Raw genomic sequence first — 21,073 nt, forward strand, 5'->3', positions numbered from 1 at the left:
ACATCCCAGAATGGACGCCCCTACCGCCCTCACAGTGGACGCATCTAACACGGCAGTCGGTGGGGTGCTGGAGCAACTCATCGCAGGTCGCTGGCAACCCCTGGCGTTTTTCAGCAAACACCTGCGGCCACCCGAGCTCAAGTACAGTGCTTTCGACCGGGAACTGTTGGCGCTCTACCTGGCAATCCGGCATTTCAGGTACTTCCTAGAAGGTCGGCCCTTCACTGCGTTCACGGACCACAAACCGCTTACCTTTGCGTTTACGAAAGCGTCCGACCCCTGTTCGTCCCGCCAGCAACGCCACCTGTCCTACATCTCTGAATACACGACGGATGTCCGGCACGTCTCGGGTAAGGACAATGTTGTGGCGGATGCGCTCTCTCGCCCTACCGTTCATGCCCTTTCCCAAGGGGTAGACTTTGAGGCACTGGCAGAGGCGCAGCAGGCGGATGAGGAGATTCCGAGTTACAGGACCGCAGTCTCTGGTTTGCAGCTCCAGGACCTCCCTGTAGGCCCGGGTGAGAGGACCCTACTCTGTGACGTCGCCACCGGCCAGCCCCGTCCCGTCGTCCCAACAGCCTGGCGGCGCCGTGTTTTCAACTCCATTCATAACTTGGCGCATCCCTCCATCCGGACAACTGTCCGGATGGTTTCCAGCAGGTTCGTTTGGCACGGACTCCGCAAACAGGTCAGTGAATGGGCCAAAACGTGCATGCACTGCCAGACGGCCAAGGTGCAGCGGCACACCAAAGCCCCACCGCAGCAGTTCCATCTCGCCCACCGGCGGTTCGACCACATTCATGTGGATATCGTGGGCCCCCTGCCAGTGTTGCGCGGAGCGCGGCATCTCCTGACTATCGTGGACCGGTTCACAAGATGGCCAGAGGCGGTCCCGCTCACCGACACCACCTCCGAATCTTGCGCCCGAGCCCTGATCACCACCTGGATATCTCGCTTCGGTGTACCGGCCCACATTACCTCCGACAGAGGCGCCCAGTTCACCTCCAGCCTGTGGTCAGCTATGGCCAGCCTTTTGCGGACTCAGCTGCACCACACAACTGCCTACCACCCACAGTCGAACGGGCTAGTGGAGCGTTTCCACCGTCACCTGAAGTCGGCCCTCATGGCCCGCCTGCGAGGAGCCAACTGGGCGGACGAGCTTCCCTGGGTCCTACTCGGCATCCGCACAGCGCCCAAGGACGACCTGCACGCCTCGTCGGCCGAGTTGGTATACGGCGTGCCCCTGGTCGTCCCCGGGGAGTTCCTACCAGCCCCACGGGGGCAAGAGGAAGATCCCGCAGCAGTCCTGGGCAGACTACACGAGAAGCTTGGTAACCTGGCCCCCATACCCACTTCACAGCACGGGCGGAACCCGACCTGCGTACCCAAAGACCTGCAGAACTGTAAGTTTGTGTTTGTACGAAGGGGCGGGCATCGGCCACCGCTGCAGCGGCCATACGAGGGGCCGTTTATGGTGCTCCGGAACAACCGGTCCACGTTCGTGCTGGACATTGGGGGGAAAGAGGTTTTCACGGTGGATCGCCTCAAACCGGCCCATGTGGACCTGGCGCAACCGGCCGAGTTTCCGGCACCTCACGCAGAGGCCTACCTCCCAAGCAGGTTCTGGCCCAGACTGTGGACATTGGGGGGTGTATTGCCGGTTCTGGGGGGGGGTTATGTGGCAACCCATTTCCTGGCACATCCGAACCGGCTCACAATTAGATAGCCTACGGGGGTTTGCGAGCACAGAGCTTTGGAGCCTCTGCGCCACGGGGGGCAGGTTGAGGGAGGCTTAAAAGTGAGGCTGAGGATTTCGAATAAAGTTTTTCCTTTGACTGCAGTTACCGACTCCGTGTCGTAATTTTAGCGCTGCGTGTAGCACACCGCTACAATATCATATATTCCGGTAAATGTAAAATATTAATAAATGCAACTCACAGAGGAGCTAAAGCAACTGGATTTATATTTTACAGAATAATAATTTGAATATACATCCTGTCACACTGCTTCCCTTAAGTACCTAAGGCAACAACTTTGCTAGTTTCATGTTCTTTATCGAGTCTGTTCTGATGACGCTACCTTCCTTAACTGTAATGCTTATATGCCCTTTTTATTAATAATTGTGGTTCCTCCTCCACCAGATTTGCTAGGCCCTCAACTATTTTTGTTTTGTTTCCTGTAATTTTGTTCTCTTTCCTCCTTCCAAAGTCCAAAACTAGGGCAGAATGTTCTCATCCTCACTGTCCATTATACCAGCCCCAAATTCATAGTTCATAGAACAGTACAGCACAGTACAGGCCCTTCAGCCCACAATGTTGTCCCCACCTTCATCCATGTGCCTATCTAAGAGTTTCTTAAATGTCCCTAATGTACCTGCCTCCATCACCAACCCAGTCAGTGTTCCATGCACTCATACACTGAGTAAAAAATGTACCTCTGACATCCCTCCTATATTTCCTCCCAATACTTTAACATTATGCCCCCTCACATTAGCCATTTTTGTCTCTGTCTGTGCACTCAAACTATGTCTATAATCATCTTGTACACCTCTATGAAGTCACCTCTCATCCTCCTTCACTCCAAAAAGGAAAGCCCTAGCTTTCTCAATCTATCCTCATAAGACACACTCTCTACCACGTAGCATCCTGGTAAATCTCCTCTGCACCCTCTCTACAGCTTCCACATCTTTCCAATAATGAGGTGAAGAGAATGGAACACAATATTCCAAGTGTGGTCTAACCAGGGTTCTGTAACATTGCCTTGTGGTTCCTCAACTCAATCCCCTCCCAACAAATCTGCCATACACCATATTAACAACCAGACCAACGTGCACAGTAACTTTGATGGATATAATGAACATGGAAACTAAGATTCCTCGGTTTCCCCACACTGCTAAGAATCCTGCAATTAACCCTGTATTCTGCCTTCAATTTCAATCTTCCAAAGTGAATCACTTCACTCTCCTGGATTCAACTCCATCAGCTATTTCTTAGCCCAGCTGTTTCCTCTCAATGTCCCATTGTAACCTACCAAGTCAATTTAACATCTTCCATAATTTTCAACATATTCAAAACAATGCCTCTACCAGATATATCGCCGCGTTAAACTGTGTTTCATTTGTATTTTTTTTCAGATTCAGATTCAGTTTATTGTCATTTAAAAACCACAAATGCAATGCAGTTAAAAAATGAGCCAACGTTCCTCCAGAATGGTATCACAAAAGCACACAACAAAACAGACTACACCAGAAAATCCACATAACGTTTGGCAATCCCCAATCCAGAGTCCGGAGAGGCTGCTGCATATTAATATCGCGCTACCATCTTAGCGTGTTCCCCGGAAAGGAGCTCCAAACCCACCAACAAAACAAGACCAAAAACTAAAGCTACAAGACCTGCACAAAACCACATAGTTACAACAGTGCAAACAATACCATAATTTGATAAAAAAAACAGACCATGGGCACTGTAAAAATAGTCCAAAGATGTTAAAAGACTATAAGTTCGAAAGAAACCACCACACAATTTCCACAAGCCCTCAGGGTCCCGATAGACTCGTCATCCCACGCCGGCAGCAGAAGGGAATACCCCCGCTATGGACTTCAACGGCGCCGCCCAACTCAGCCTCGCAGACGCAGCACACAATGAAAGCTCTGTCGAACCCAGCCTCGCAGACACAGAACACACTGAAAGCGACCTGACCTCAGCGGACTCCGAGTCCATCGAAACTCCGAGCCTCGACCATCCCCTCCGGCACAGCTCTTCTGAGCACCATCCTCTGCCAAGCATATTAAGACGCCCCCGCCAACGTGACTCTGAGGACTGGGGGCCCGTTCTTCTCAGCAGAGACCTGGACCTCACAGCAGCAGCAGCAACGAAGAGGGCCTTCCTGGAGATTTCCAGATGTTCCTCCGTGCTCCCATGTCCGTTTTTCATTAATTAGGATTGCGCACGGCACCCCGTTTAACAAATAACATATCAGCTCCGGAGTGGCCGCTGCAAGCTGCGTTACGCCGCCATCTTGATGCTCTTCTTTTATTTCTTTTACTTAGTTCATATGGAAACCAAACACAGTTTGTGTGATTGCTCTGTGGAACATGGTCTGCATGATGCACAACGATTATCTCAACTTCCTGTTGCCTGTCACTTTAATTCTTTGCCTCACTCCCACCTAATTTCCCCAAAACAGTTCGACAAGTCAGCAACTTTAAATTCCTTGGTATTATCATTTCAGTCCTGAGACTAGCCTGCAAGTGCCATTATGAAGAAAGCACAGCAGCATCTCTACTTTCTTAGAAGTTTGTGAAGATTCGGCATGTCATCTAAAGCTTTGACAAACTTCTATAGATGTGTGGTGGAGACCATATTGACAAGTTTTATTACAGCCTGGTTTGGAAACACCAATGCTTTTGTACAGAAAACCTACAAAAAGTTGTGGATATGGTCCAGTCCTATCATCGATAAACCCCTCCTCAACACTGAGCACCTCTACTTGGTATGCTGTTGCAGGAAAGCAGTATCCATCAGACACCACCCAAGCTGTGCTTTCTTCTCACTGCTGCCTTCAGGAAGAAAGTACATATGCCCCAGGACATGCACTACCAGGTTCAGGAACAGTTATTACCCCTCAACCATCAGGCTCTTGAACTAGAGGGGATAACTTCACTCATCCCATCAATGGATTCACTGTCAAGGACTCTTTATCTCATGTTTTTGATATTTATTGCTTAGTTATTTATCATTATTATTTCTTTCATTTTATATTTGCATAGTTTGTTGCTTTTTTTTGTACATTGGTTGCTGCCTGTCTTATGTGGTCTTTCAATGATTTTATTGTATGTCTTGTACTTACTGTGATTGCCTGCAAAGAAGTGACTATCTGCGTTGTATATAGTGACATATATGTACTTTGAACTTTTATTATGAACCTTTTCAACATTTGAACTTCAGCTTGCCGGGATTTCTGCAATTTTTTTTGGAAATTGATGAAAATGGTTCTACATTTACACTACAGATTCTGCAGATGCTGGAAATCCAGAACACATACAAAATGCTGAAGTAACACAGCCAATCAGGCAACATCTATGGAAATGATTAAACAGTTGACATTGCCCAAAACTATTCTTCACCAATGAAAGGTTTCCAAGCATCTACATTAATTTGCTTTTCATGTAAAACTATTGCACGAAATGGTGACTAAACTAAAAATTCAGTTACTATATCGCTATGTTCCTTTAATGGTTAACTGTGCAAAGTAAATACCTTCCAGTTAAATTTTGTACTTCCCTGGAGCAAGATGAAGCTCGCATACTTCCACCACCTGGATATCGTCTAATTTTCGCTGATGGGGTATCTAATGGCATTTCTCCAAGTCCCTTACAGAAATAAAAATGCAATTGGATTCATTGTAACAACATAAAAAAATGTTAAAGCACCACAAAATCTGATAAGCAAATTATTTCACAAGCTCCTCATTAATGACTGAATTCAGAACTTGGCATTTTAAAATAAACTTTCTTGTACCTTTTGTCGGAGATTATTGACGGTCTCTCGAATATAAGGAAGGTCCCTGGGTGATAAATGCTTTTCAAGTACTCTGTCAAAATCATGATGAGGTATCATAACAGACAACATCTTTCGTCCATAGTACCTGCATATGCACCACAATATTAAATTCCAGTATTTTTATTGCAAAAATTAAGAATATACAATGGATAGTAGATTACCTTCAAAATTCAAGTGTGTTAGATATTTTGACAAAGCTGTCACATAGGGCATTAAGTAATAATTTGGAAGTTCCTTTTTATGCCCAAGCATTTAGATTATCGGATAAGTAGTCACATTTCCTAATTTTGCTAGAGTATTGGAAGCAATTTATCAAAATAATAAAACATCTATTTAAATCTGCCAAAAAGGATCAAATTTAAATTTCAATCCATGTAAAAACATTCACACTCAGCAATAGCTAATTCAGTTTTCTTCTAAAAAATTTCCATGCAAAAATAATTTTTCAGTGAGTGGTTATTATTCATCGAAGCCATGTTTCAGCCTTAAACTACACTACAATGCAGAGGTGCACTTCTGACTTCATCTTACAAATCATGTATAAAAATACACAAATCAAAGGTGACAACAAATTTGCAAACAGGATGGAGACTGAAAATCTGATTGATTGGTGCCGTATTAACCTCTTACTCAAAATCAGCAAAACCAAAGAGCGTTTTCCATTTGTGAAAGTTTAAATGAAAATTAGATGGCAACAACAGATCAAATATGGAATTACTTGAAACCTGCTGCCAAATGGAATGACTAAAGCATTGAGAGGAACATTTAATGTGTTCATGAAGGAAAAGCAAACAGAGATATTCTTGTAGGTTTAAAGGAAATAACTAGCGGTTGAAAGATGAATGTTTACAATATATATATAAAGCACTGGGCCATTTGGTTCTCATCTATACTCTGGATTTCATGTTACAAATAGTGCTGCTTATGCTCACATTACAATCAGCAATGACACACACTGATAGTTCTATTAAATAATCTTAAAATATATTTTCTCGCCTAGTTTCTGGTGATCCATCCTGTGTAAATTTTGCCACTGCAAGTATAACTCGATCAGTTATATCTTTAATTCCAGATAAAATCCGACCTGCTCCCATTCGTTCCACTACATTGGCAAGATGCTGTGCTGTACATTTTCTGACCGCAGCATTAAGATGGCTGAAAAGAAGTGAAACCGTGTAAAGGAAAAACTTCAGAAGCAAGGATGGTATTAATAGGTTTTCAAGGTGAAATAAATACAAGCAAACATTTTGCTTCACAGAAGCTTCACAATTGTATTATTTGTGTCTTGCTGGATTTAAATAGATTTCAAAATTGAAAAAGAAATTACACTTTGATTGGTCTTTAAGGATAATATCAAATACTCAATCAGAAAATTGTTGAGACAAAACTGCTTGCACAATATTCTCCTGTATACTACTGATACTGAAATAAGTATATGCTTACTTTAGTCCACCATTTATTAAGGATGAAACTGCTCGTGCTGGGGTAGCATTGAGGGCCATTGCATTCAATGTTTTGTCAACATCCTCCCGTATGAAGGCATTTGATTCACCTGCTTTATGTAGAAGGACTTTAACAGTAATATCCAGCTCTTGATCCATATTCTTTTTTAAAGTTGTGAACATTTCTCCCAAGCAGAGCACTGCTATTCGTGAAACACTAGAACGTAGATTTTTCACCTAGCAGCAGAAAAAAAAGACGAGTTCTAAAAATAGCAGTTTTAAAAACTTTAATTCCTAAATTAAGTGCCCATATATTTGTCTGTTTAGAATTAATTCATTCTCAGTTGGCTGAATTGGGCTGGTTATAGCTAGTACTTCATTATAGACCACTATGTTCAACTACTGCCAAGCAAATAAATCCTGGATTGCAGAGACTTACTGCAAGGCTGAGATGTGTTGAGGCGAGAGATGCCTGAGCAGCAGATGCTGTTACAAGACCATCAAACCTGATTTACCACTGAAGCCTCCCTGGATCCCTCCAAGGTGCAGGCAGTCAGCTTGATCAGCTTTCTATGCCCAGCCCGGAAAAGCGTAGGCAGGCAAAGACCACAGGAGATGGTACAGATATTGTACAATTTAGCCATGTATGTTCTAGAGCTGTACAGTTAATTAAAATGACTTTTGGGGCTCTCTAAGCCATGACTGCTCAAAACAGAGAGGGAACATTTGGGACGATATTGACAACCTCAACACCATGCTGAAGGTGTAGAGATCCTGAGCAAGAAGCAGCAGACTACCTCACAAAACAGGCATCACCTGCTTCATCTGCAGTTGAAGCTGCAGTTCTCCCATTGGTACTAAGGTGGCAAATAAAGCTAGAATATAAGTAAATCATCCTCAATTCTGAGGAAATGCCTAAAAATAATTACTTTTGCAGAATCCAAATTCAACATGGTACTACAAACAGCATATTAACTGCTCTTACTGATGAGAAGTTGGAAATGAAAGGATATCAAACAGAAGGAGACTTTAAAAGATAATTCCTCCAAAGATGCAACTATTTTGTTTTATGCCCACTGAAATATCACCTCAGATTTTAAAATGCATATAGAGCCATAGAGCAAAACAGCACGGATACAAGCCCTTTAGTGAGTCCACACCAACAATGGTGCCACCCAATTAGTCCATGGTCTTTTACGCCCAACCCTTCCATCTACCTATCCAAGTGCTACTTAAAATTACTACCATACGTACACCAATTAGTTCTTCTGTCAGATTGTTCCATATACTCACCACCTCTACTTGAAGAAGTTGCCCCTCAGGATCCTTTTAAATCTTTCCCCTCACCTTAAATACATGTCCCTATTTTTGGATTCCTTACCCTGGGGAAGATTGTTACCACTTACCTAATCTATACCTCTCAATTTTAAACATTTTTGTAGGGTCACCCCCATTCTCCAACATACCAGGAAATAAAGAACTACCCTGGCTAACTTCTCCCTATAATGCAAGAATTCTAGTCTTGGCAACAACTTCATAAATCCTGTCTGCACTCTTTCCAGTTCAGACCACATCTTTCCTGTAACAGGGTGACCAAAACTACATAGAACTCCAAGTGTGGCCTCACCAATAATTTTTACAACTGCAACGACATCCCAACTCCTATACACAATGCCCTGACTGAAGGGCAGCATGCTAAATGACTTTTTCATTATCCTGTCTACCCATGATTATTGCTTTCAACAAACTACACTTGTGCTTCCAAGTCCCTTTGTTCCTTCAAACCTTCCAATACATTTTCAACTCATTTTCAGACTGTAGCCCCATTTTAACACTGATTTATAATTTATGTTTTAATATCACAATAAAAACAACAGTATGGTCAATAAATCCTCCGTTACAAAACTTAAAATAACCACCTCTTGAACAACAGCAAAGACGGCCTCATGCAATCTTGCTATTAAAACATCTATGTGGTGTGCAGACAAACATCGAATACAATTGATGCCTTCAATTTTTTTCTCCCTGTGAAGATGTACAGAAAGTGAATTAGACATCCACACTAGATTCAGATGACTAATAATCAACATGACAATTTCATTTATACACGTTTACTGATATGATAAAAACTGGAACAGAACTATCTCTGAAAGGAAGAAGAGTCTTGTTAAGGAGTAGTAAGGGTGGAGGCCCATATTTTTCTTTAAAGTTCATATTTATGTTAAAATGCATATTTATCAGAATAATTAGATTCCATGCCAGTTCTCAGACTGCATGACACAACTTGTTATTTCTCAGTGGAACCACTGACATACACATCATTGCTTACAACTTACAGCACTCAAGAAAGGACTGTTATAAAATCTCCATAAAAAAATTTCATTTAAAGTGCTTTAGCATTCCAGTGAGCTGTACCAATCCAGAATTTGAAATGTCAAAAAAAGAAACAAAATGCATATCTTCTAAAAAAAGTGAATAGGATCAATTTTAAGCTAGACTTTATATCGTGCAGGATTAAGGGAAGCAAATTTACTCTATTGGAATAGCTAAGATTGATCTCAGAGGCAAAATTAGGTTTCATAGACCAGCTTTATCACAGGACATGAAAATTTGATCGTTCTGATATAGATTGTTCAACTGTAATACAGAATAAACAAAAACTGATATTAAAGAAAATATTCAATCCATACCAATCCTCATCAGATATGAGTTTCAAAGCTTCTGATAATGCAAGATCCGGTTTGGAGAAAGGTCTTGCTTCACATGGATCTATAAGCTCTGAACCAGGCAAGATTGAAGGTGTTTGATCTCTATGTAATAGTCTGCAACCTGGAGAGTTCTCTACACCTATGAAGGACAGAAAATCTTGGGAGTACTTTATGAAATTATATTTTGATTTGATTCGCATTACAAGGTTATATAGAATTTTAAATACCACTTCAACAATCCATTAAAATCACTTGTGAAACAATTTTCAATTCACTCAAAAGCAGAAAATGCTGGAAATACTTAGCAGGTCCAGTAATATATATGAAAAGTGAAAAAAAAAGTTAATATTTCAGGTTGAGAGGAGAAAACAAGGCAGTTTTAAGTTGCAGAGACAATGAGAGAGGCTAATTAGGAGTGTGGTGCCAGGATTGCCAATGGGGTGAAGATAATCAAATATATTCATCTACAGCAGGGATGGCCAATCAATGGCGCATTGCACCCTAGTGATAATAATAAAAAAAGTAAGCCTACTCATGCAAAAAGTATTAACCAAAAACTGATTTGCAGAAAAAAAAAATCTATAACAGGAATTCAAGTAGCTTAGAGCTAGAAATGGGTTTTACTGAGAATAAATCTAAAACTTAGCAATTATTTTTAGCGATTTTATTATTTTGTGCACATCTTTTGGCAAATGTTATCTTCATTCACATTAATCTGTTTTCAATTAAAAAAATGTTCAATGAGTCAAACTAGGAAAGAAGGACTTCTGTCCTGCAGTCATTCCATAACCGTTCAATACACGTTTGATACTTGTTTGATCCTGAGGCACCAGGTGTCTGCACCAGCGGTGCGTCGCAGGTTTTTGCCAGTTTACAATTGACACTTGTGCGCTGAAAAGTTGTGCTTTGTTCGTCCTTTATGGACATTTGCAGTTTTGTACTTTCTCAAAAATTAAGCCTTGTTTTTACATTCAGTTACCCATCACAGTGCAAAAGAAAATGAGCAAAACAAAAGCAGGAAGTGATAGTAAGCATGAATTCAATGAACAGTGAGAAAATGAGTTCTTATTTATTGCAGGTCCATCAGGAAAACCGTTGTGCATTGCTTGTGAAAACACTTTCTCACATAATAGAAGACATGATCTTAATAGACACTATAAAACACATCAGACTGAAATTGAAAGAAAACTGAAGCTAGTGTTTGGGTCTGAGTTACGAAAAGAATATGCTATTAAGAAAAAGGAAGAAATCAAAAGAAGACAAAATATATTTGTTAAAAATCTCATTAAGGTAAGTAATGCTTACCTTGTTTTTACATTAAATCAATATATCATGTAAAAATGCTAAAGTCTATATTAACATATTTTTACAAGAATTGAATGGGGGTACAAAAGTTGTATGGCGTATCTGAACTTGTGCATGAAAAAACTGACGCATGGAATGTAAAAGGTTGGCCATCCCTCATCTACAGCTTCTCTCCACAACAATCCTGGACCACTCCCAAAGAAATAATCCCTTTGTCCTACCCACTCACAGTGCTTCCCTCCTCTTTCCACATAACTAAACCCATCATTCCTGATGTCTTTTTACAAATCACTCGAGCATCTTTGACAAGGCTTCATATCATTCCTCAAGCATGTTGCCCAGAAAGCAGCCAAGCAACACACACAAAATATTGGGGAATTCAGCAAATCAGGCAGAATCTATGAGAGGAAATAAGCAGTTGACATTTTAAGCAGGGTCTCATCAGGATCCCTCCATAGATGCTGCCTGACTTGGAGTTCCTCCGGCATTTTAAGTTTGTTGCTCAAGATTTCCAACATCCGCAGAATTTCTTGTGCCTACATCCAGCTGGTAGCATAGTGGCATCAGCGCTGGACTTCGGGGAGAGAGACCCTGAGTTCGAATCTGGCCAGCTCCCTTGCATGCTCTTCATCTGTGCTGAGTTACGTGCTAGTGGTCTCGTAAACAAAAAACTCACCTTGGCAGAAGGCAAAGGCAAACCACTCTGTAACTTGCCATGTACATGATTTCCCAATATGTCAGAGCGGCGTGGAGGGAAATCATCTGCCAACTGGAAATTCCATATGCGACCTACCCACAATGGTGTCCTACATACTGATGTCTTGGTCACTAATGTCAAGTTAGTTGAAAGAACCTTCCTTCCTGTCTTTCTGTATTAAAAGCAACAATTCACCACCACTTCTGCTTTCTGTACCATTGCTAACTAATTACTTGGGATTTCACTTTATTAGCATATGATGAAACATTTTGCCAAATTTCTTTTAACCTATAAACAACTGTACTATGAAAGAAAAGCTCTGCAGATGGGAGTCTGAAATAAAAAAAACAAATTGTTGGAGACAGTTTGGTCAAGCAGCATGTGTAGAAATGGAAACCCGATAAACGTTGCAGGCTGGTGACACTTTACTAGAACAGGAAAAAGTTAGAAATCAATTACGCTTTAAATTGCTGAGAAGGTTAAGGGAGATATTCACTGGTATCATTACCATTGAACACAGACTATCAAAATCCTAATGTTACCACTGACTAGAAATACAGCTGGACCAGTTACGTATGTACTGTAGCAACAAAAACAGGTCAGAGACTGGGTATCCTGCAATGAGTGACTTACCTATTAGCCACTCAAATACTTTCCACTTACTGCAAGTCAGAAGTATAAAATAACCTCCATTTGTGCAAAGCTCCAACAATATTCAAGAGCTCTTAATAAAACAGCCTACATCTTTCACAAACCTAAACATTAATTTCTTCAACCACCAGCATGCAATGACTGCGGAGTATACCATCTACAAAATGCATGGCAGGTACTAGTCCAGGCTGCTTTACTACCTCCTAAATCTGTGATCTCTGCAACGAAGGAGGACAAGTGCATGTAGACAGTTACATGTCCCTCTCCAAAATACACACCATATTGATTTATAAAGACAGCTCTATTTCTTCATAACCGTCTGCATCCTAGAAGTCTCTCTCCAAAAGTAGCGGTACACCTTCACCATCATAAATATTGGTTAAACTGTATGATATACGGTCATATGCAAGAACACCAAGACAGCTGGTTTTCAAAAGAGCAGTTCTCAAGAATAAACAATAAAGGAGAATAAATACTGATGCTGCTGGTGAGACCAAATTGCCAAAAATAACTAGCTGAAAATCTTCTCTCTCCAGAAATGAATGTACCTCCAGTTCCATGATTTTGTAGGTTTTAACTGCATTTCAGTGACAATACATTGAAGTTTGGGCAGGAACTTAGAAATGGAGAAATTACCACGAAGACACAAGAAATAAACATTGAAATAAACCACAGTGGCCTACTATGGAAAGGAAATCCAACATTTGAACAATATATGTATTTTCACATTACAGTTTTAGTACATGACAAGTATGAAAGCTGTAATTGCTTTGGTGTTACTCACTTATTTAATACAACTATATAAGTTACACTGGAGTGGCAATCTTGCATTTAATCAGACACTACATCTCTAATGTTAGAAGCAACTTTTACATTGAACTTCTTACCGAAATTTGGTGAGCTAGAAATCCGACTTTTCCTCACACTAGCACTACGTTTGAATTGTGAAGGATTCGGAGTGGTCACTTCCACAGATGAAGAATCAGTTTTCAACGCAAAGAAAGCTTCACCATTAACATCCAACTCTAAATCACAAAGACAAATGCTCCCTGGTTAAAATTTGCATTAGAAATCCTTTGAATTAAAAATCTTACCAAAACTCTTCCAAATACAAATGCTTTTCAAAAATATGTATGTCAGATAAATATGCAAATGTTCATTTTACAAATCATTTTTCATCCCCCCAATAATAGCTACATTCACCATTATCATCTCTTGCCAATTACTTTCCCATGTTACTGAAATTTCAGAGTAACAAAATGTCATATAAACTTTCCACTTTCTTTCTGTTGGTCACAATACACAACTAAAATCTCAATAGACTAGCCAGCATACAGTAACGAATTCCCTGAAATTTTAGGCAATTTAAAGAATGAATAAATATTAAAAATTTATAAGGAATGGAGTTAAATGCTATAGTGACAAAAACAACAGTAGTTGATTGGCATTGGAATCTTACTTTCAGATGCAGCCTCATCTGGACTTGCAATTCTTAAGCTTTCATGCAATCTTTCTTCCTTTTTTACAGGATCTTTATAACTATGGTTTATTAATTCATCCGTATGATACTGATGTTTCTTTTGCTTCATTTTATTCCGAGCTGATTTTGACATAGTAATCTTTCAAAGGAAGTTTAAAATAACGTTAAAGTATCAACCTGCATATCCAAAAATTATCTCAAGTACTTTATAACATGAAAATCAGCACAGAAATAGAAATATAACAGGGACCCAAAGAGCAAAGTTGAATAAGTTTAGTGTGATTTCTTTCAGTAACATCTGTTGCTTGGCAATGGAAACATTTCTAGGATACTAGGTGGCAGATAACCAGGAATCTAAATAGTGCATCTAAACCACTTACGCCCTTTGAAAAGAGTAGGGTGCTGTACACTTTGTTCTATATTATGAATGTGCATTTTCTGAATATTAAAACTTAAGTGTTTCATTTAAGTTCAGAGACTCCCCGTGTTACAAATGATTTGACTTCCACAAATTCTTGCAGGTGTTTTCAATTTTTAAAAACAATATGTAATATAAATGGGAGATCTATGTCCACTTTACAATGCAATTCCATGCTTTATCATAAACTTAAAAATCGATACATTCTTCATTGTTATGTGTCTTCATATTACTCTGTCATGTTGCTAATGGGCATAAATAATCTATATGCATTATTCTGAATAAGTACAAGGCCTATTTATCATCCCCTCTTCAACTCCAGTAACATTTCATGGCATCAGTACTGACTGGATACAGTATATATTCTATTAGTTAAATTAGGTGTAATGTTATGGTGAATATTTAATGAAATAAAACTATAGCAAACATATGTAGAATGATACAATATGGGATGTTTCTGACTTATGGAGACATTGAATTCATTGTATCACAACCCATACATAACCTGGAGAATATCTGCATCCATTTTTGGCTAAAATTAAATTAATTGGACTGAAACACAAGATACCTGATAACAAAGTTATATTTATTTTACCTTTAAGAAGTGACTGCTTTCAGCTCTTTCAGGTCCTATTAAATTTAACTAACTGTGATTTGTTGCAGCAGGTAACGTTATATCCACAAACATCTGTCAGACTTGACATTGAACATTTAAGTTCTTTGTGTGGCAAGTCACCAAAAGCAAGAGCTGGGACCCAGGAAAACTATGCAAGTAACATTTTCTTTATAACTAAGGAGACTGAAAGGTGCAAAACAAATAGTAAAATAAAATCAAAGAGAAACCTAAACTGAAGTCAAGGTGGAATAGTAGGAGGCTTGGGGAAAGCCAGCTAAAAATAGCAAATAAAGGTTAATATGGTAAAAAGCAAGCGTTTCCCTTTGTGAAGAAATATGGTCTCAAAATAATTGGACTTTGAAATGAGAAGAGTTTAATTCACTCAGAGGGTGATGAGTATTTGGAATTCTCTCCCTCAGAGGGAGATAGAATAGTCATTGTTTATTTTTAAACACAGATGAATAGGTTTCCAGATATTAAGGGAAGCTAGAGATATAGGGAACAGGCAGGAAAGTTGCATTCAAGGTAGAAGATCACAATCAATTTTTCTGAACAGCTAAAGCACAAGAAGCCAAATAATCTACTTTTGCTCCCACTTCTTTCATTCTGATAGAAGAAATGAAGGTTTCACACAACAATTGGGCACCTGGATTTTAAATAATAAAAAAATTAACTAGTATTCTTTGAATCATTAGATAATGGTCAATTGGGGTTGTGTGGACACTGGGGCAGCACGGCTTGAAGGGCCAGAAAGGTCTACTCCACACTGTATTGCTAAATAAAAATAATAAATTTATTTTAAAAAGCCTTGATCTAGAAAAAGTCATGCCAGATTAATAAGCTAGTTCTGCATTAAATGCAAACTGAGAAATGTACATAAAACTTTGAGTTTACCATTTCAACAGAATCAAATGCATTGTGAATAAAGAGATCAGGATTATTCCTTATACCAACATTTTACTTTGCTTGCATTCCAGATCACTTCCCATCTATCAATTCATGGAAATTACCTCTCTCTCATTCTCTAGAATATCAAAGCAGGTTTGACTATTCTGAGGTACAGCCCTTCCATAGATTCCCGAAGGAAGATCCATTGTTGTCCTTCGGTCACACTTATCATCACCACTATTAGATGCGGTGACAGCTTGGTTGTGTGCTACCGTAACTGACTGGGGACTTCCAAAGACACCTAAAAGAATTAAAAGGAATTGCAAATAAATAACTTATTTTGAAAATTGCAATACATGTCATTAAAACAAATGAATTATTCTTCTACAAATAGCAACACAAAAATAATCTTTTATCAGCTGAATTAATGAACTGCTGCAGAATTTTCACATTACTAAAAGACCAGAAATATTGACAATCCAAACTGTCTTGCTTATCCATGACAATTCCATGCTATACAGGACTTTCAATGAATGAAAGTGAAAGATTTTTCACTGTGATGGAATAGGAACCCCAGGGGGAAAACAACACCATATTAGTATAGCAATCAATGCAATGCTCTCACAGAGTTCAATTCCAGCTCCATTTTCTAAGCAGTCTTTGTATATCCTCCCCGTGGAATGCATGTCTTCCTTGGGTGTTCTAGTTTCCTCCCACAGTCCAAAGATGTACCAGGTAGGTTAATGGGTCATTTCAAATTTCCCATAATTAGGTTAGGGTTAATGAGGGTTGTGGGGTTGCTGGGGCAGTATGGCTCAAAGAGCTGGAAGGGCCTACTTGGTGAAGAACCACTAAATAAATAAATAAAGCTCAATAAACTTACCTTTTCCTACTATAACCACAGAACTCTCACAGAGTTCATTTCCAGAATTGATCTCATGATTGCCCACTTGTTGCATGCTGATGGTAGATCCTGTCAATCCACACACAGTTGGTTAAAAGGGCACAATTTGAATGGATAAACAATGTGGCTTTAAGATGCGCTACTACTCCCATAATCCAAAAAGCGCACACATAACTGCAAAAATGTGACTTTTGTGCTACAATAACACAAATAATATTGTAATTACTGGCTGCTATTTATTAACACAAATTTCTTTTTTGCGTCAATACTTGGAGATAATTAAGTATATGAATAATTATACAGCTATGGATTTGTGTGAAAAATATTTTGAATAAACAATAATACTCACCTTTTGCTGGTTTATAACTAGTACTTTTTTGAGGCTCTTTGGATTGTAATTTAGAGCCAATGTGAAATAATTCATTTTGTTTCTCCTCTTCAAAATATGGCATTCCATTTCCATAAGTCATGCGTTGTCCAACAATACTCACATCAGAGGTGTTTCTATCATGGAAAGTCACTCCTGTATTTTGTTTTCGAAAGAAAAAGAACTCAGAGGTGTGGATAACTTTGAACTCCACTTCCATTCAATGTTATTTTTTTTAAAAAAACAATTTTATCCCCTTTCTTAGAAATGCATCTAGTTGTATCTATCAGAATTTAAAATATCCCACAGGATATTGTGATCCATTCTTCAAAGAATTTAGATTGGAAACCAATTACAAGGAAGCATTAAATACAAGAATCGAGAGAAGACAATTTGATAACAAGAGAGTTGTCGTGTACCAATAGCAAAGTCCAAGAACTTAATTCTAAAAAAATACTGTCATACTTGGATTTTATTAAGTGATGCTGATTTTATTAGGTCTAGCAATAAATAACACAATCCTCACTAGTAGGAATGGCTATTACAGTAATTATTCATGCAAGACTCATCTTTCCAATGGCAATACTTTCATCAGAAGAATTAGAGAGCTCAGGAGAGATAATTTCGTCTAGATCTATGCTCTGGAGCCTACTGCCTGGAAGGAGTGTAGGGACCTTTATTGCATTTATAACGTCACTTAAGATCCACAGACCAAAAACTAGCAAGCAGGCTTTGGAGGTTGCAACCTGATCAATTTAGCAATGGGAAAGTGTGGATTGCATGTCATTTTTGTGTGTCCAGTTTTATAATGCATAAGCCAGAACAGAACGTGACAAAAAGTACAAAGTAAACTTATTATCGAAGTACATATTGTGTATGCTACCATATATAACCCTGAGATTTGTTTCCTTGTGGGCATATACAGTAAATCCAAGAAACACATACAATCAAAGGCCACACCCAACAACAACCAATGTGCAAAAGATGACAAACTATGTAAGTCCAAAAGAGAGAAAAAATATAATCGTAAAGAAATGAGCAATATCAAGAACACAAGATGAAGAGTCATTGAAAGTGAATCAATAGGGTGAGGGAACAACTCAGTGATTGGGTGAAAGAAGTTACCCCTCTGGTTCAAGAGCCTAATGGTTGAGGGGTAATAACTGCTCCTAAACCTGGCACGTGAGTCCTGAATTTCTGTATGACTGCGTTGATGGTAGCAGCAAGAAGACAGCATGGCCTGGATTGTTGGGGTTGCTGATATGGGGATGCTGCTTTCCTGCAACAGCAATCCTTGTAGATGTGGTCAAAGGTGAGGAGGGCTTTACCCGTAATGGACAGGGCCCTATCCATTACTTTTTGTAGGATTTTTTTTTCAAGTGCATTATTGTTTCCATACCAGGTCGTAATGTACTCTCCACCACACATCTATAGAAGTTTGTCATAGTTTTAGATGCTGAATTTTTGCAAAGTTCTAAGGAAATAGTGGCACTGCTGCGCTTTTGTCACACTGCAAAACGAATGCCAATCTGGACCTTACAAATGAGTTAGACTAAGCGCAGGGTTCAAGTTTCTAAAGAACCCATAAAGGTGAATAAATGAGCAAAATACACAAAATGTTAGTTTTCTGAATCACTTGCAGTCATTCTTGAAATGAATGAAGTGGTACAGTAACTACATCATTAAACCTTTAAAAACTAGATATATATAAAATCACTTTTGGCTTCTTAGGATTTCCTTAAGAAAAAATAAATACAGACAGCAGTACCTGAGCTGGAGTTGTATTCACCCGAAGACTTCGACTTTTCTGATGGCATTTGACCATGGCAGGCTTTAGATCCTAACTCTACACACCCATCAGAACTGTAGAAATTAAAACAAACATCGAATCAAGAAATTTAAAAGATCAATAAAAACATTTAAGCTATAATTAAGCATCATTTGTCCAAGTTATAAACAAAATGTTAGGCCAGGTCAATGATATTTAGAAAATTTAGAAAAGATAAAAGTGAACAAAAATTAAAAACACATAAAAAGATAAGAAATTAGAGAAATTATAACAATAAGACACATAGATTTTAAAAGCTTCTCTCTTTAAGTACTTTAGGATTGTGTAAAATTCTCAAAGTATGGATAGCTTTGCGATTGCAGTTTTTAAATCATGCTCTTTTGAGATTACTGTGCACAAACTTACATCATACAAAAATATCTGGAGTGAGTTCTTCCTGAATCTGCCAGAGTCTAAATTATATCAGCCACATCACCAATTTATTGAGATGTAGTGTAGCGTAGGCCCTTGGAGTCAGGTAGCCCAGAAACACCTGATTTAACCCGAGCTTAATCATGGGACAATTTACCAATCAATCTCACGCACAACACGCTGGAGGAACTCAGCAGGGAGGTATAGGCAGGAAAGGTGAAGAAGGAATGTAAGGGGAAAGCACTATGGGTAGTAGGAGGAGGCGGAACCATGAGGGAGGTGATAGGCAGCTGGAGGAGGAGGCAGAGGGAAACTGGGATGGGGGAAGGGAGGGGGAGGGAATTACCAGAAGTTGGAGAATTCAATGTTCATGCCAAGGAGCTGGAGACTACCCAGACGGTATATGAGGTGTTACTCCTCCAACCTGAGTTTGGCCTCATCATGACAGTAGAAGAAGCCATGTATGGACATATCCGAATGGGAATGTGAAGCAGAGTTGAAGTGGGTGGCAACCAGGAGATTCTGTCTGTTGTGGCGGACAGAGCGGAGGTGCTTGATGAAGCGGTCCCCCAATCTATGTCGGGTCTCACTGATGTAGATGCCGCCCCACAGGGAAAATAGGGCCTCTTGCCCCCTCCCTCTTCAGTCCTGACGAAGGGTCTCAGCCCAAAACATTGACTGTTCGTTTCCACGGATGCTGCCCGACCTGCTGAGACTCCAGCATCTGCAGAGTATTTTGTGGTTACCAATCAACCTACCAACTGGTAGGTCTTTAAACTGTGGGAGGAAACCAGAACACTGGAGGAAACCCATATGGTCACATGGAAAACATACAAACTCTTTATAGACAGTGGCAGGAATTGAACCCGTGTCATTGGTACTGTAAAGCATTGTGCTAACCACTACGCTACTGTGCTTTTCAGCCATCTCCATGAAGAGCAAAGCTAATGAAGGAATATAGAAAATAAGGATTAAAAGTGAAATGAAATGGTAAAATACACCAGGGAAGTATTTATCACTTTATACAATGTTTCAGTGATCAATAATTTTCATAAAAATAAAATGTGTCATCTCTGAAGCATGTATGGATTTGGGTTGTATTACTACAGTTTAATTATATACACAGAACTCAGTAATAATGAATAATGCTAATGCTTAATACTTACATTATTTTCTTGCTACAAGGCAATGGAGAAATCAAAGAATCCTGGCTGCAAGTATCACTTTCACTGTACGTGCTTGTATAAGGAGATGAAGTACGTGATATGGAATCCAAGCCAAGTTCCAGTTTGAGGGTGGAATCTGGACTCTCCGCATCGGATGCACCATTGCTCAGTTTAGCCCTTTTCTTTGCTGCACTATTTCTTAGTGACCTTAGGGCACTCATCATCTGCAAGAAATGCAGATATGCCAATTATCTGCAAAGTCAAGGAAGGAATCACTGATTGTGCTATCATTCATAACCAACCCACTTGTCAGTGTGTTGGCTAGGTTTTGCTAGCACAACTCAGATTGAGACCTCACCCCAGCCTTGGTCCAAAAATGGATCAAAGAGCTGAAATCCAAAGGTGACGAAACAGTGACTGTGATTGACATCATGGCAACATTTATCAATGTAACATCAAAGAACTAGAAGACTGAATACATGGGGAAACAAGGAGGAAGTACTGATGATTAGAATCATTCCTTGCACTGGTGGTTGTACTTCTTGGAGGACAATTATGTCACCCTCAGAATATCACCACAGGAGTCTTTCTTGTGGCGTCCTAGGTCCAGCCATCTTCAGCTGCTTTATCAATGTCTTTCCTTCCATCATGAGATCGAGGAGGGAAT

General features: G+C 39.7%; 1 protein-coding gene across 2 annotated transcripts in view; it reads right to left on the reverse strand.

Annotated features, from left to right (window-relative positions):
- The window catches only part of LOC132387203 (TOG array regulator of axonemal microtubules protein 1), a 75,486-nt gene that overhangs the window by 16,958 nt on the left and 37,455 nt on the right, over positions 1 to 21,073 (reverse strand). For both annotated transcript variants that reach the window (XM_059959553.1, XM_059959546.1), the window contains exons 6-18: positions 20,407 to 20,630; positions 18,809 to 18,903; positions 17,023 to 17,196; positions 16,653 to 16,742; positions 15,892 to 16,070; positions 13,827 to 13,986; positions 13,255 to 13,392; positions 9,697 to 9,853; positions 8,926 to 9,031; positions 7,008 to 7,243; positions 6,561 to 6,719; positions 5,523 to 5,649; positions 5,262 to 5,374 (exon numbers count right to left, since the gene is read on the reverse strand). In XM_059959553.1, coding sequence (XP_059815536.1) covers positions 5,262 to 5,374; positions 5,523 to 5,649; positions 6,561 to 6,719; positions 7,008 to 7,243; positions 8,926 to 9,031; positions 9,697 to 9,853; positions 13,255 to 13,392; positions 13,827 to 13,986; positions 15,892 to 16,070; positions 16,653 to 16,742; positions 17,023 to 17,196; positions 18,809 to 18,903; positions 20,407 to 20,630 — 1,958 coding nt within the window. The remainder of the gene's footprint in view (positions 1 to 5,261; positions 5,375 to 5,522; positions 5,650 to 6,560; positions 6,720 to 7,007; positions 7,244 to 8,925; positions 9,032 to 9,696; positions 9,854 to 13,254; positions 13,393 to 13,826; positions 13,987 to 15,891; positions 16,071 to 16,652; positions 16,743 to 17,022; positions 17,197 to 18,808; positions 18,904 to 20,406; positions 20,631 to 21,073) is intronic.

Source organism: Hypanus sabinus, chromosome 2 (genome assembly GCF_030144855.1).
Source record: "Hypanus sabinus isolate sHypSab1 chromosome 2, sHypSab1.hap1, whole genome shotgun sequence".
Lineage (NCBI taxonomy): Eukaryota > Metazoa > Chordata > Chondrichthyes > Myliobatiformes > Dasyatidae > Hypanus > Hypanus sabinus.